Raw genomic sequence first — 16647 nt, 5'->3', positions numbered from 1 at the left:
ATGATCAATTCCTGCTAAATGATTTTCAAAATTTACCCATTACTGACATAACAAAATAACTGTTCCTCTACAATGCAGATGATTTAGTTGTTGAGTGAATATTTTTTTAACATTCCTTCCAATAATTTACACCTGGTAGTAACATAATAGCAACATTTTAACAACATAAAAAGAATAAATTATAAGTTGTTACCGTAGACATACATATCAAATTGGTACCCCTGGGAAGAGGTACTGCAGTGTGCGGTGCAGGACCACCAGGTTCCACAATAGTCTTGTCCCCCTGGCCATTAGACTGTTAAATGGTCAATCAAACACATAGTAAATCTAAACTGCTGCTAATCTGTACATCTGTTGGTTTTGTTTGACTTTTTGCACTACTGGCAGTTCTTTATAGCTAGCCACTCCTTGCACATCTGTTTCTCTGCACTATTGTACTTACAGCGTTATTGTTACAGTGTTATTGTTACTGTTTACCTGACTTGTTTACCTGACTGCCCTTTTTGGACATCTGGTTAGCTGCTCCTCTTGCACTATTTGCGCTACTGTAAAATACTATACATAGCCATAATTATTTAGTATAGTATTAGTACTCAATACTCCAAATCAATACAACATTTTATTTATATCTGTACATTCAAGGAAACTGTGCGGGTCAGATGTATCGACATTTCGTTCTGTATACACGTGTACTAGAATGACAATAAAGTAGATCCGAATCTGAATCTGAAAAATTCAGCACTGGCAATGCTAATCAGTAACAAAACGTATCTTCAGCTTCACATAGATTTGTGACCCCACTTCTTAAAGCATAATTTAGAAAGTGCATCCCATACAACCATGTGCTCTGTTTTTTGTGGTATTAAACTGGAATCTGTGGGAGTGATGAATATTAAAATGTTCACGCTATTCTGAATTAGAGTCAATTTAGGTTTATGGAGAAGGAAAGTATCAAGCTTCCACACTCTGTAATCAATTATTATATTGTTTTACCTATAAATGCAACAGTGAAAATGCAGACACAAATCTGTGTGGTCTTTTATTTGTATGTATTTTTTGTGGGGGCAAGCTCTTATTCAAATTAATTTTACATGGCCAGCACCTAATACTAATAATGAAATTGACTGGCATTCCTAAGAAAACATTTTTTTTTAAATGTGGAATGCTCTTCCCCCTGAGATCCGATCTGCAACCTCAGTGGAAATGTTTAAATCTAAGCTTAAAACACACTTCTACTCTATAGCATATGAATAACCTATATTTTTGTTGACAATATATCTGTATTATTTGTAATTGCAACATCCATTGCAGCCTGGTCATTCTGAAAGGGGGATTACCACATGTGTGGTCCCTTCACAAGGTTTCTTCATTTTCCTCATGTTGAGGTTTTTGAGTTTTTCCTTGCCCTCATGTTGGTTTCAGATCAGGGAATGGTGTAATAACAGTCTGTGCAATACCCTGTGCAGCCCTTTGAGACTCTTTGTGATTCAGGGCTATACAAATAAAAATGACTTGACTTGACAAAGTCAGCATTTAAGTGGCGATAGTACAGAATACCAGGAAGTATTAAGGGATGTGCACAAACTATAAACCACTATAATTTTGCAATTATTTGAGTCCAATTATCAAAGCTCTAAATTGTTCAGGAGGCCTACACTCTGGTTTTGCGTTTTACAGACTACAATTTTAACCATTCACTTAAAATAGACAGTTTACATACGAGTCACAGGTGAGGAATGTTTGAGGAAGGCATCTGTTTGTTTGCAGCCTCCTCTGATTTTGTTCCCCTTTTATGTTTGCATCTTTCTATTTGAACTCTGCATGTCATATTTAAAAGTTAATTGAAAACATGAATGGCTATTTTTATGCGCTTATTTGCTCGCACATAAGCTTGTGAACACAGATTAAACATCAGTGTGAAGATTAAACGGGGTTTGTTGGAGTTTACCTAAGGGGGGCACTAATGTTCCATATCATTGTGTACTCTCATGTGTTCTTCTCCGCTCTGATTAGACGGAACAAGAATAATCACTTCTTGCTCAGACTGACTCTCAAAAGATGTATTGTATTTATATAAACAGGCCTCTAAACAACAATTATGCTTTTTGTTTCAACGTATAACAAAGTTGTTCAATTCAAAGTAACCCAGTACTGTATACCCATTAAACCCCACATTTACTGCTTTAAAAAATATTTCTTAGTAGTTTTTTCTGTACAGCTCTTCATAGCAAAAGAGTATCATACATTTAGTATGTATTATTTAAGAGATCTGATTAACCTGCTATTTTTTTTTGAGCTGCTGCTGCCTTCAATTCTTTTTGGTTTTGGATTGAGGATTGGTGTTTGTTTAGATCAGGGGTCTTTAATGCGGTGCCTGCAGACATTAGGGTTCCCCCTAAGGACAGCTGAGGTGCCAGCGCACCTGAAAATAGCTCACCAGTGCTGGGTCATTGTGATTTTCAAGTAAAATCCTTTTTTTTAGTGGTTGACTCGTTTTAACATATTGACAACATAGTATTAACATGATAAGTTATTATATATTAATTTAGAAATGTACATCAAACTGTGTGCCTTTTATGATAATTAATAACAAAACGTAGGTATCTGCTTGAAAAAGATTAGAAACCCCTAAACTTTAGATTTTCTGTCTGCACAGAATCAAATCATTAATTAATATAATAATTATATAATGAGTTCATCCATTTATTATTTTAACACTAATGTTCCCTGAACTATTGGCTTTGGCGAAAACAAATACTAGGCAATTAATCGAAATGATTCAAGTTATTTATCATTTGAAATATCGACAATTTGAAGATTTGATAAATTGTTAATTTGATTCAGACTCAGATTCAGATATGCTTCATTGTCATTCTTGTACACGTGTATACAGAACGAAATGTCGATACATCTGACCCGCACATTTTTTTTGAATGTACAGATATAAATAAATGTTGTACTGAGTTAGAGTATTGAAGTACTGATAATATGCTAAATAATTTATAGCTATGTATAGTATTATACAGTAGTGCAAAGAGTGCAAGAGGAGCAGATAACCAGATGTGCAAAATGGGCAGTCAGGTAAACAAGTCATTATACAATAACAATAACACTGGAGTATGATAGTGCAGAGGAGAACAGGTGTGCAAGAGGAGCAGCTAACTAGATGTGCAAAATGGGCACATTATACAATAACAATAACATAACAATAACACTAACAATAACACTGAGAGTAGGGTTTTCAGAATTTAATTTTAACGACTAAAAGCTGGTCCTTTTTTTTTTAAACAATGGTTTTGTTATGTTTCACGGGTGAGTGGACTCAAGAGGGGAATCAGGAACTGAAATCTGCCATGTTTTCGAAGGTGAATCTAAATGCGGGAAAGCCAGAATAGAGGCATGTGTGCTCAACAAAAGATGGTATTTCTTACCATTACGTCCCTGTTTTCCAGTTTCATCCTGGTTGTCATATCCACCCTGTTTTTCACTACAAACATGACAAGTTAGTATTTAGTGAATTGTGGTATTCACGCGAAATTGGCATAACGTATAAATCACAATTTTATTATATTTTTTAAAATTAATGATAGGTGGCATGGTGTGTGAGTGGTTAGCGCATCCACGGCACAGTTCTGAGGTCATGGGTTCAAATCCAGCTATCTGCCTTCCTGTGCGGAATTTGCATGTTCTTCCCGTGCTTGCGTGGGTTTCTTCTGGGTACTCAGTTTCCTCCCACATTCCAAAAACCTGCATGTCAGGTTAATTGGCCGCTCCAAATTGTCCCTAGGTGTGAATGGGCGAGTGGGTTGTCTGTCTCTGTGTGCCCTGCGACTGACTAGCAACTGGTTCAGGGTGTCCCCTGCCCACTGCCCGAAGACGGCTAGATAAGCTCCAGGACCCCCGCGACCCTACTGAGGATAAGCGGTGTAGATAATGGATGGATAATTATTAATTCTAAATTTTGCACAGTATTTTATTATTTTTAATTAATTGGATTTATTAGTTCACGGTCTTTTGTTCGAAATCAATTAGCATCACAATTGTAATTGTGAAACTGACTAATAAAGTAATAAAGATTTTGTTTCAGCCCATATCGCACAGCCATAGGTTGCAATCCTGCCCTCTCAAACACCGACTCTTATGATAAGTCTTGTTATTAAGGTTCAGCAGACCTTGCTTGTGAACCGATATATTGAATTAGATGTTTTGTAGAAGGGAAACTCATAAACCCTGCAATGCTGTGGTCCTCAAGTGCTTGCAGGTCATACCTCATCATAGGCTGGGTTTCAAATGTGGAGTTGTTTTGTTATGTTGGGGTGGATGCCCAAAATTCAATCATGTCAGCTGTGTGTTTTGGCAGCATTTTTAGGCTAGGGGATTAAACAAATGCAGCTGATGCATTCATCCCGCTTCACAGCTAATCCTGTGTCATTTGTGTTGGAAAGACTGCAAGAGGGACACGGATATGAAACTGGGTGGCCTTAATTTCATTAAAATTTCATACTGGGTCACTCCATCTTATTGATTTGTTTATTTGATAAGGATCACACATTCACATTTATTGCTTGGGTTAAATTGTGTGGGTTCTTAATGACATGTGACATTTGAATTGAGCTTTAGTTGACACTTGGTAATAGGTCTTGTTGTTAAACTGCGAGATTAACTATTTATAAAACTTCATTTTAATATTTGACCTTTACTGTTCCACAACCCTAGGCTATGGCATTACTTTCAATTTAAAATAAATGCTACAGGTTCTTTAAAACAAGGAATAACAGGTTCTGGGCCATCATCACCCTAAACAAGCACATAAGACAGCAACAAATATATATACAGTAGATATTGCCTCTGTATAGGATAAGGCGTATTCATATTATATTTATCGATTCTATTTTTTGAAATATGTAGCTGCTAATGTCGTAGTACGACTTTTATTGGACTTATTTTAATGGACTTACAACTTAGGCCAGTCTCTAAGCTCTACCTTGTAAATATTTTCACCTTTTTATCTTTACATTCATTTTAATCTTATTTTTTCTCTTTAAAGTCATTATTACTTGAATATCCTACTGTCGAATCTCGTTGTAATTATTGTTCCCAAATGTTATCAATGATTAAAAAGACCATTCCAATTTTTGTTGCGGAAAGATCAAAAATTCAACTCATCAGGTAAAATGTCAACATGCTGTGCCCCATAAAACTGGTTGCAGTCGTTGGATTACAAACAAACCCCCTCCCAAAAAAACTATTCATATTATATAAACAAGCAAGAATAAATATGTTGCCTTCTTAAAAAAGCAAACAAATGCTGAGGGATGCAATGCATTTTTAGCATCGGAAATTTTTAAGCCAAAAATGGCCAAACTTGCATTTTTGGTTTCGACTGAGAGAAAAAATGAAACCGAAAAAAAGGCTTGTAAAAGAACATCCGACGCTGTTTTCATCTGTCATTTTTCATTTCTGCTTTGAGTTGTTAAAGTCACATGTTTTCAGATCTTGTGACCGTTCAAGGTGGCCGTTCCAAAGACGAGCACGTATTTACTACTGCGGCAAAAGAAAATGCACTTGAGGGCTGCATCGGGTAAAAACTTAACCCATATTTCTAGACAACAGCACTGGGGCAACCATACTGAGAATACTGCCAGATTGTTACAGACATGGAAGTGGTCTTTTCGTGTTAATATTGGTATTTTCTGCGGTATCGGACCAAAATGTCATCCTTCCTCAAGGATTAACGGATACACCAGTGACCTGCCATTGACAACAATATACAGAGATAGAAGTGTAGCATTTTTGATTGATGTCTTCTGTTGCTGTTCAATTCGGATTTATATATTGAAGACTTGATTTGTTGGGGAAAAAGTTTAAATATTGTGAGTTAATGAAGTACTGTTAAACCTCATTTTTTATTCAGGCTATTTACAATATGAATGATGTTGCCCAAAAAAATCAACTTATCTCTCTCGAAGGGAGTCATGCATGTTTCATGTCGTCACTGCTGTGTTTTGTATTTAGAGGTTATGCGTTGTGGAAAAGAGCAGCTCTCTGTTTTCTTAGGTTCCACCATGAAAAGAAAGAATAAGCAGCACCATATTTCAAGCTTCAGTGTTTAAAATGTAGTAAAAAAGTAGCGGCTTTTAGTGCGTTATTTACAATAACGTATTCGCCGCCAGCAACGCCTATAAAACCCAAGGATGCATTCCAACTAGCCTCGCAATGAAATATGAGAATGTTCAGAATTCGGACCGCCACAAAGAGCTAAGTCAATGTTTGGACGGTATGGTAATAGGATCTCAGTAACCACATTGTTTGGAAAATACATTATTTTAGCTGTCTTTTTATATTTAAGATTGTTATGAGATTGTATACCTGGAAAATTGTTGGAATAAGACAACCCATTTATTTTTACTAGTGGTATCTAACGTTTATTCTCCACAACCTCATTTCTTACTACTGCAGCCTTACTGAAGTCCAAATTCAGTATTTTACCACAAACTGATGATGTGCTCCAAATGGCCCCTGGGTTGTAGTTTAGCATTGAACACCACTCCTGTCGAAAATTTTGCACCCTTTTTATCTCAGTGCACTCCAGTTCTTCACCTTTTCTTTCAAACCCTAATTAAAGGAAGCTGATTGATGTAGTTGAAACAGTCCTGAAGACCAGAAAAACTGTTTTTGGCTCCACTGTCAGTAGTTGGCCTTGCATATTTAAAATTTAGCATCCGTGGTTTGGGGGGACAACTTCAAGGACAGGATAACAGTCCTCATATGAGTTCACCTCAGCGGCACAAGTGGTCAGTAGTTATTAAAGCAATAGGAAAATTAATTTAGCTTGCGGTACAGAGCAGGCAGCTCAATCAGCATTCATGCAGCGTGTGTGCCTCTTGCTGCACTCACAACCATGATAATATTTATTTGATTTTTTTTTATTACATGTAGAACACAATGTAAAGTTTTTGTTTACATTTTCACGTTTTATTACATGTGTTCTCCTCATTTCGAATATAATATGTCTGGTCTGGTCTGGATCCTTTAACCACAAGGGTTGTAGGGGCACCATTTCCTGTGGTCTGTCTTGGGCAAGTACAGCCTAGGGGCGCCCATCTCTCTGCAGGCCAACAATTCATTGTCATTGATAACAATGTATTGAGGAGTGTTTGCAACGAGATTAGATAGCACCCCAGGAGAAACACGTAATAAAAGCTTAAAAGAGAAATATAAGATATGTTTGGGGTTATCAATCAATCTATTTTCCCGTGATAACCACCATGGAGCTTCCTTATCTTTCCTGCTAAAAAAACCCGGTAAAACATTACAAATACTGTACTTCTTACCTCACTTTTTGCTGTCCAGACTCCTGGAAGCTCATATCAAATGATACTCCTTGGTTCTTTGCAGCCATTTTCCTTCTTAATCTTCCCAATGCTCAAAAGACACATTTTATACAACAGCATCCTGTGCTGAGTGCGTCTACCTTCACTTTATATTGTTGACCAATTAAAAAAAAAGAGTTTTGTGTGGCCATGTCCTTGCATTTGATAGTCGACCACAATGTTGTTGTTCTTTATAGCAATGTTAACGATCACTTAGTCATCTCTTATTCCTCACTCTAAATACTGTTGGGTTAAAATAACTCAAGTCTGGGTAAAACATGGGTTGATTTGACCCAAAGTCCTCAGTTGTTTTGCAGAAACAGCCCCCATAAAAACTATGTTTACTGCTCACCTTGCACAATGTTGACTATTTTTTGCACCAAATGCATATTGCACAACCCTTACGATACCAAACTGTATTACGATACCAACTGATGTAACATCCTACATGCCGACATTTCTTTGTGTAAATATTGTGTAAATTATAACTATAACCTTATCCTCCTTGTTTTTATAACCTTATCTTCTCTGTTCCTTTATCTTCTTGGTTTATTTTATCCTCACTGTGAATAGGTGAACCTGGAGTGCTATGCCCAATTTTGTTGTCACAATATGTTAAGCCATTTTGTAACAATGACAATGAAGGTATATTCTATTCTATTCTAAAAAAGTATTTTTTCATACAAGACAATTCCGCAAAAATGTATATAATTCTGGTTCATTTTATTTTATAAAGGCTTGGTTGTTTTATGTAGCACCCCAAATTTGGGTCAAACCAACCCAAATATTGAGCCCAAATATTGGGTCAATTTTTTTAACCAAACATTGGTTATACTTAACCCAAGTGTTTTTCAAATTCAATTTCAAATTCAGCATTTAGAATGAGTCTCTCCATCTAGGATCCTCAAATTACTTTGTATAGTGCCTTCATGAATTCATTTATAGCCTACATCTGTTTTCTAACCCGTGGGTTTTGAATCAGTAATTAAACATCTCATCTGCAAATTCAAGTTTCAGTCTTTCACTTTTCGGCCGTTCTTCCCATTAACTCGACAGTTTAAAGTCAAACCCTCCTTGTAAGAAAAAAGAAAAGGCAACTGATGCATGTATTCTGCTTGCCAAACAGAAATAATTTAGTTCTGTTTTATTTCTATTTGACTCTTGCAAATGAAATGTCCTAACGTAGCTCGCTGTTGTTGGCTAGTATGCACGGTTTACATTAGTGTCACCATTGGCCGGCCATGTTCCTGTTCTTTGATTTGTACTCCCTTTAGGGCGGCTCTACTTCTTGTAACCTAGGAGATTTAATAAAAAGACAGGGCTTAGGAGAGGACCTTCAGAAAAGATTGGAATTGTTGCATATTGAGGATTTTTTTGTACAGTCCTCTCCACTTCTTGTTGCAAGTTCAAAATTCTTTGATGTCTTCTCTCCTTATACAATATATAATGTTTACTAAACAATATACTTATCAGCAGCACTATGTATGCTTTTCACCAGACTTAAAACCGGCATACAGTTTTCACAGATTTGTGACTTGTAGGACAGGCTTTATCTATAAGCAGTCTTCAAGAATAACACAATTCAATACATAATAGACCGTAAAACAATGCATATAATTGGAAAACGAGCACAGAGTTGGAACTCATATGACACCTTGCAGTTTTGAAGATCTGCCCAATTAATTTTTGATCACATTTTCCCCACCAAGCTTGTGATATATTGATCGTTCATATGATATCTTGTGACGATGAACTCTCGACTTGTTTTTTTTTCACTTGCACAAATTGGCAATTACATACGCTCTGCCTTAAAGAATATAATTAACTTCCTTCAAACATTTTTCCCGTCTATGTATAATCACCCGGATATGCGAAAGCAGTACACAGTATAAAGATTACAATTCTGGATTGTGATACAGGGTTATGTGAGTAATTCAATCTCTATTCGTGTTTTACAATACAGTTATAGTCATAGATTAGAGAAGATTAGCATGAATCACATTTCTGCATGCCTTCTCATTTCGCCTTTTTTGTTTTTTTATGTCTTCGCAGATGTTTGTAGGCAATTATGGAAACAAGACGAGAGGCGAAATTACAAGAAAGGAACACTTTCTAGATAGCAAAAGGGATTTTGCCAATTCTCTTCTTTGTGGGGAATTTGACGAAGAAGAGTCAGCTCGATCTTTCCAGGAGGCTCTCAAACAGTGGAGAAACCAAAAGGAGGATGGTGCCGCAGAGCCTGTTACAATATCGACTCAGACCAGTAAGTATTAAAAATAAACCAAATGTGACCTGATCTTCTGAAATGAGTCACAAAGAAGAAATAATCAAATTAGAGTTTTTGGTATCGATGGAAAGTATAAGGAATGGGCTCTAAAATGTTACCATAATTGAAGCATTATGAGGAACTATTTTAAAGATATGGCAATTTTTATTCAAAGTTTGCTTTGCTTTTAATGGTGTGACGTCAATCAATAGTTATTACTGTTAAAGGGATATTCTAATTTTAAAATTTAATGTTAACAAAGCCATTTTAACACATCTAAAAAAGATTAAAACTAGACTGAAAGATATTTCTATTTTCGTTTTTGTTTCTCTAAAATCTGAAATATTAAACTTGAGCCGCTGTTTTTGTTACTCTTCCTATTGTTGCGGATCACTAAACATGGGGAAAGTGTTTTCAAGCATAGCGAAACATGTAAAAATTATTTTAAAAAAATGATTTTCCTCGTTATAGGTCTTTCCCCTAAATTTTCTTTTTTGATTTGTATTTTGTTTTAAACATACTCAAAGACAAGGGAGTCTATGCTGAGCAATTGGACATATTTCCCTCCCGCTATGGGTATCTATGTAATCCAAAAACCTTGAAATAGGTTTTGCAAAAAAATTGAGAAGAAAATAGGTGCGATTTTGTCTTTAGTTTGTGTCTGCGCCCTATAGTTCGGTGCGCCCTGTGTAAATGTGAAATACAGAAATAGAAGCAGCTACGGAGGCTGCACTTTTTAACACAGTGTGCCCTCTTTTCGTGGTACTCAAAAATTGCGAAACTACATAAATGAGCAAAATGATTTATTTTTTTTATTTTATTGCATTGTTCTCATATTAAGAAGTATTTTTGGTCCACGATAACAAAAGTACTCTAGCAATGTCTGAAACTCATGACAAAAAGTTACCGGACACTAGGGCAGACAACTCTGAATAGTTGCCTCCCCAGCCATAAAGTTGCCTACCTCATTTTTCACAACTTGAAACACAATGAGACGACTAATTGCAAAAAAAAAAAAAAAAAAAAAACATTGTCGCAAAGTATTAGGGATTGATAATCAGAATATATAACAGAACAACACTTTAAAACTAAGTTTATTATAAAGCTATTTATAACATTCATTGCATGTATGTGACATAGCTGTTTTCCCTCTGCCATCAGTATGCACCTCTATTTACTCATCTTCATGCATGCAATGTTTGCGTTGCGGCATCTGCTACAAGCCACGTGAACTCTTTCCACGATGCTTTTAATGTACGTTTACGTTTTGTAGCGTCATAAAATTTGTTAGCTTCTTTTGAATCTTCTGGGGCTGAGGTTTTGGCTTGATTCCTAACCACTTATCCATTTTTCTTGTGTTCTCTGTTGCGTCTACTTTGGAAAAGGATATGCAGAGGCACGACCTTATAACGCTCGGGAAAGTCTGAAAGCACGAATTATTCGATGCTGGCTTCTGATTGGCTGCCAAGTATGCAAATTGCCAAACTTTCCAAAAATTTCCAAATCGAACGAAGATTTCGAAATCTGAATAAAGCAAACGTTTGATATTGGAAAAAAAATAAACAAAAACAAAATTTTTTTTTCTTGAAAAAGTTGTTGGCCACCCGGGGGGAGATGTTTTGAAAGTTGTACGCCCAACGTAAAAGATGCATGTCCCGGGCGTCTGGGCAGACATTGTTTCAGACACTGACTTAAGTTTGGGGAAAATTATTGCTTGATTATTTTTCTTACTTTGATCATACCTTTTCTGATTGAAAAACTAAAAGATAAAAAATATTCCCAAAATTAGCAAAATTCTCTGCTAATGACGTGAGAATGTATTTTTTGGTCTGTGTGCGTCAGTTTTTCAGCTTCTCGGCCAAGTTGATGCGCCAGCCCCACTCTCCTCCTAACCGTTCCGTTTTCAAAAAGTCACGAATATTTGTGCTGCCCCTTCGCATACCCGTACGCTGAAGTGTTAAGGCCTTCCAGAAAGCGCTTAACCCTGCAGTACGAGAAATAACCCATGGCCCATGCATATCGCGATAATGAGAGAAGTGCTCTGGGTGGCTCTAGTCCACTCCACAGCAGAGTCCCCTCAGCCGTGCGTATGCGTATTTGTAAAAGCTGCCTTCCATTTTCGACTGCATGTGCAGCAGAGCATATGTCTGCATATTTATTTCGTTCTGTGTACATTGTTACACAGAATGACAATACAAGGAAATTATTATTATTATTATTATGGTTGCGCTGTTGTGTTATTCTAGTTTCTCTACCCCGTACTCAACCCCTTTTTTTTCACCTTACGACTTAGACTCTCTCTCTCTGCTCGACTCTGCAAATTACTGCCAAGCCCCTTCAGCCATAATTATTTCTGTCAAGCCACTGGCACACAGGTCCACTTAAAGCCGCCACTGAGGACATCTAAAGCGTTGAGAGCAATCATAACCTTTTCCTTTACTTTTTTGTTGTTGTAATGTTCTTGTCGTATTGCATACTGCAAAAGAAAAAAAAAATCTGTAATGTATTTATTGTATACAAGCCGCATGCGCCCACATTAAAAAATGTTTTTCTATTTATTATTTGAGGTAATTTAATATAGTTTTTTTGGGGGGGGCATGACAAAATGTACAGTATTTTCCGCACTATAAGGCGCACCATGTTATAAGGCGCACCTTCAATGAATGATATATTTTAAAACTTTTTCCATACACAAGGCGCACCGCATTATAAGGCGCTATAAGTGCATGCTGGTTTAAGATCAGGTAATTGTGCCATTTTGTAATTGTAATCCTGTGCAGTCTTTTGAGACATGTTTGTGATTAAGAGGATGTAGTTACATTATGCAACCATTAGTTGGTGCCGCGCTAAAGGGAATGTCAACAAAACAGTCAGATAGGTCAGTCAAACTTTATTAATAGATAACAATCAAGCTTTCCACAACTCCATTCACTCCCAAAATGAATAAACAGCTGTTTTATTATTTTCTCTGAGGTAAAGCATTTTCGTGACACATCTTTAACATCTTTGAACAACAGCAAGGCATAACATTTTACTTTTCCTCCATTTAGTCAACACGCAAAAACCGTCTGATACTACCAGCTCGGTAGCCTAGATGGTAGGGCGCCCGCTTTGAGACTGGGAGGTCGCTGGTTCGAGCCTCGGCCGAGTCATACCTAAGACTTACAACATTGGTACTCATTGCCTCCCTGCTTGGCGCTCAGCATTAAGGGGTGAAATGGGGGGTTTGCTCACCTAATGACTAAAATGGCTGCGCCCTGTTTGGCTGCGGCTGCATCGGCTCGCTACAGTTTAACTGTACGGGTCAGGTGTATCGACATTTCGTTCTGTGTGCATTGTTACAAAGAATGACAATACAAGTAAATTATTATTATTATTATTACTGTTATGGTAAATTAAACGTTAGTGCAATCGCAATACAGTGACACTCGTAATGTGCAAAAACAATAACAAGTGCAAAACACAAATAAATAACAATAAAGCAATTACATAATAACTGTAAAATGTAAAACTTAAACAGCTCATGCTCATACTTCCTCCACTTCCGCACCATCGATTCATTAATGTTGAACTCTCTTGCTGCTGCTCTATTTCCGTGTTCTACTGCGTGACTGATCGCCTTGAGTTTAAACTCTGCGTTGCAAGCTTGTCTCTTAATAGGAGCCATTTCAGGGTCTTTATACAAACGCACAAATAAAAGAGAATCGTTGTTTAATATTTCCCAGTATGCACAGCGCACTTCTTCTTCTACGCAAAAATTGGAGTCGGTGGCTGCTTCTCTTAGTTGCGAGACCTTGCAATTCAATATTGATCCATATATAAGGCGCACCGGATTATAAGGCGCATAGTCAGCTTGAAAAAAAAAAAAACAGATTTTTTTGTGCGCCTTATAGTGCGGAAAATACGGTATACTTAAAACAAGATAAATGTCATGATTACTGTTATGCTTCACATTTAATTTCATTTCATTCATTTCATTTCATTTCATTTCATTTCACTTGTGCCCGCTACTTTGGCGCCAACTGCCTCGGACTCTGATTGGCTTTCTGTCCCTATTTAAACCCACTCCTATCTGTCCCCTGTTGTCAGTCTGTCTGTGAACCTCAGTTAACACTAGGCAAGCCTTCTTTGACCCTGACTCCCACCCGTTTTTTGCTCCTGTCTGTCCCCCGGCTCTGACACGTTTTTGATTCTGACCACGTCTACTCTCCCGTCCCGGCTTCAACCCGTTTTTGTCCCCGACCACGTCTACTCTACTTTCCTGGCTTACGACTCGCTTACAACACTGTCTCCTTTTTTTTTTCCTTTTCCGACACTGCCATCGCTCGCCACGGAAGATCCACTTCCGCGTTCAGAGCGACCTGCTTCTCGCGCCTAGCGAACTTAGGTTTTCTGGGCTCAGTCCTTCCTCTTTTGTTTAATAAAACTTGTGAGAACGTAACGAAATTTGGTCCTGTGTCCGTTCTGGTCCTGACAATAAATTGTTTTAGCCAGCAGATTATAAATTATTTTAGGTATTTTTTCTAATCTTGGTAAAAAATATATATTAAAATAAGAAAAGTTATCTAACATCTGCTAGATTAAAGACATTTTTTTTCCTTTAACGATGAGTTATCTTATTTGATATGAGGAACTAAATCTTATTTGTAAAACAAAGAAAAAAACATACTCTTAATGAGTAAGGTTTTCTGAAAATGGGGTATGAATTATTTTTTCTACAAAAGTCCATACATTATAGACTTATAATGAGCAATTATTTTTGTAATTTGGTAAGAATTATGTGGTGCAAACACTGTAGAAAAAAAAAAAATTTCTCATTGACGGAAAGAAATGCTAAATTTATGTACCAGACTATTGGGTGCTGAAAATGTGCAAAAAAATGTGCAGTAGTTCAGAAATACGGTAAATACAATTGGAAGGGTATAAAAACAATGAAATGCATTTGGGAACAATTATGAATCAGTCTAGTTAATTTAGTTGTGAAACCAAATTTCTTAATATTTATGTTCTATGAAATACCTATTTTTTTTTTTATGCAATCCTCGCTCTTACTAGAGTTTTGATATCATGCACCTTGTCTTTCTCATATATGAAAATAATATCTCATAAAGGAATATTTTCACTTCTAGTTAAAAAAAATGGTTCATATATTTTGTTATTTTAAGGTATCATGTTTCTCTCTTTGAAAAAGATAAAATATTCTTAAAATAGGCAAAATGATTATGATCTTGCTCATGTTATTTTGAGATTTACTGCGTCATGATACTGTGTTTTTTCCTTTCTCCCCAAGTTGTTTTTGCACATCTTCTTTTGTTATTGACTATGAAACTTTTGGTTTAGTTTTACTCCATGTATCCCAACTTTTTACATTGTACTTTCTCCTACTGTATCAGTGTCAGGTGTAGCGGCCCAAGCTGACTTGCCTCTAGAGATACGTTATAAAGGAGGAGAAAGACGTGCAGACGGCAAGGTACCCATCAAAGTGGAGTTTCCTGAAAGCAGTCTTACCTATATGGACAGGTTGTTTCTCAAGAGAAACCGCAGGTAAATATTCATTCATACTGCAAGTGCATTTTGCTCTACTGGCAAACAGTTTTGCTCATTTTAGGTATTATTTCTTCTATTTTCTAAATAAAATTGGAGACAAATATTTATTTTTCTCATTTTACTCTATTTTTTGCTTTTCTATTGAAATTACACAACAGACTTTAAATTACTTTACATAATTTGTAGCCTGTAAAGTGAGATAATAATTCTTAAATCAGACATATGCACTTTTTTCTTATCATACATAATTATGTTTATATAAAAAATCAACAGAGTGAGTTAGTATAGTGGATACTTTTGTTCATTTTTTTCTTCCCATTTTACAAAGTAAAGTTACATCATAATACATTGGCATTATATTTCCTAATTTAGCCTCATACTTTTATTTTTCTTGTTAAAGTTAAAACATTTATATCAAAAGAATACAGTAATATGGCAGATACTTTTGCACATTTTTGGGTATTTTGAAATAAATCCATTATTAAAACAATAAAAGAAGCAAAATTATCTGACATTAAAACAATGTTTATTTCTGGACATGCCAGCAGAGCATCATCACTTCTGATTTATTAATGTAGATACTTTTACTGTAAAAACGATTCATGAATGGTATGGTGTAAGATTATTCTAGAGATGAGGGTGTAATATGATATGAGGACTTTATAAGGCTAAACAATTTGATTAGAAGGGTTTTGTTAGATTCAATGTAGTGAAGATCAGTTAAACAAGGTGATGAGGTGTGAGTGTGATCTCAGTTTTTGTTATTTTACAATAAAAATAATGTTTCAGTGGCGTATGTATGACCCTCAAAGATGTAGCTTTAAATAAAAAATACATATACTGAATATGATTGGAATGATTCATTTTGGTTCAATTCGTTGGAGTAAGAGATTATTAATCAATCTGATTTACCACTCCTTCATAATTGTTGTAAAACAAGTCTGTTTTGAAACAAGACTTAAATAGTAATAATAAGTTCATTTTTTATGAATGTCATTTAATAAACACTCTGTTTTCCAATAACAACATTTTTTAAATGTATGCTTTTGATTACCGGTTGACAATGTGCTCCTGTCAACAGGTAAACGGCACGTATGGAAATGCAATGCAAATTAAATTTCACTATTTGAAGGGCAATCAAGTGGACCACCATCCATCGCTATGAAAGACTTTGTAGGTAATGGAATTTCAAAAGTTTTTTTTAAAATGCAGCTAAATGGGAAGTTTAAACATTTGTGGAAAAGAGGACTTCAAAAGCTGTGTGTGACAAATGAGTGCTATTTATATTGTGTAACAAAGTGTGGATTTCTACATTCTTACTTAAAATAAATCATGTTAAAGTGTTTTTATGCACACATTTTATATTCCTGCGCACAAGTTCGATTGATATGAGTCAGCACATTTCCTCAACTTTTGTCAAATATATTTTGGGATTGTACTGTTTTTTTTATTTATTTCCGG

At 35.9% G+C, this 16647-nt stretch overlaps 1 protein-coding gene across 3 annotated transcripts in view; it reads left to right on the top strand.

The window, feature by feature from the left end:
- zbbx (zinc finger, B-box domain containing) overlaps positions 1 to 16435 on the top strand; it is a 35455-nt gene extending 19020 nt beyond the window's left edge. Inside the window, exons 7-9 of one of the 3 annotated variants that reach the window (XM_088345481.1) lie at positions 9426 to 9636; positions 15033 to 15183; positions 16268 to 16435. In XM_088345481.1, coding sequence (XP_088201607.1) covers positions 9426 to 9636; positions 15033 to 15183; positions 16268 to 16271 — 366 coding nt within the window. In that variant the 3' untranslated portion in view covers positions 16272 to 16435. Of the gene's footprint in view, positions 1 to 9425; positions 9637 to 15032; positions 15299 to 16267 lie in introns of those variants that run through there. The other 2 variants (XM_088345479.1, XM_088345480.1) reach the window with 2 other exon arrangements.
- The last annotated feature ends 212 nt before the right edge of the window (positions 16436 to 16647 follow it).

The sequence above is a fragment of the Urocampus carinirostris genome, chromosome 10 (assembly GCF_059441175.1).
Source record: "Urocampus carinirostris isolate Australia breed hairy pipefish chromosome 10, RoL_Ucar_1.0, whole genome shotgun sequence".
Classification (NCBI taxonomy): Eukaryota; Metazoa; Chordata; class Actinopteri; order Syngnathiformes; family Syngnathidae; genus Urocampus; species Urocampus carinirostris.
Note: the sequence above shows the minus strand (reverse complement) of the source record. Positions and strands in the feature narration are given on the sequence as shown.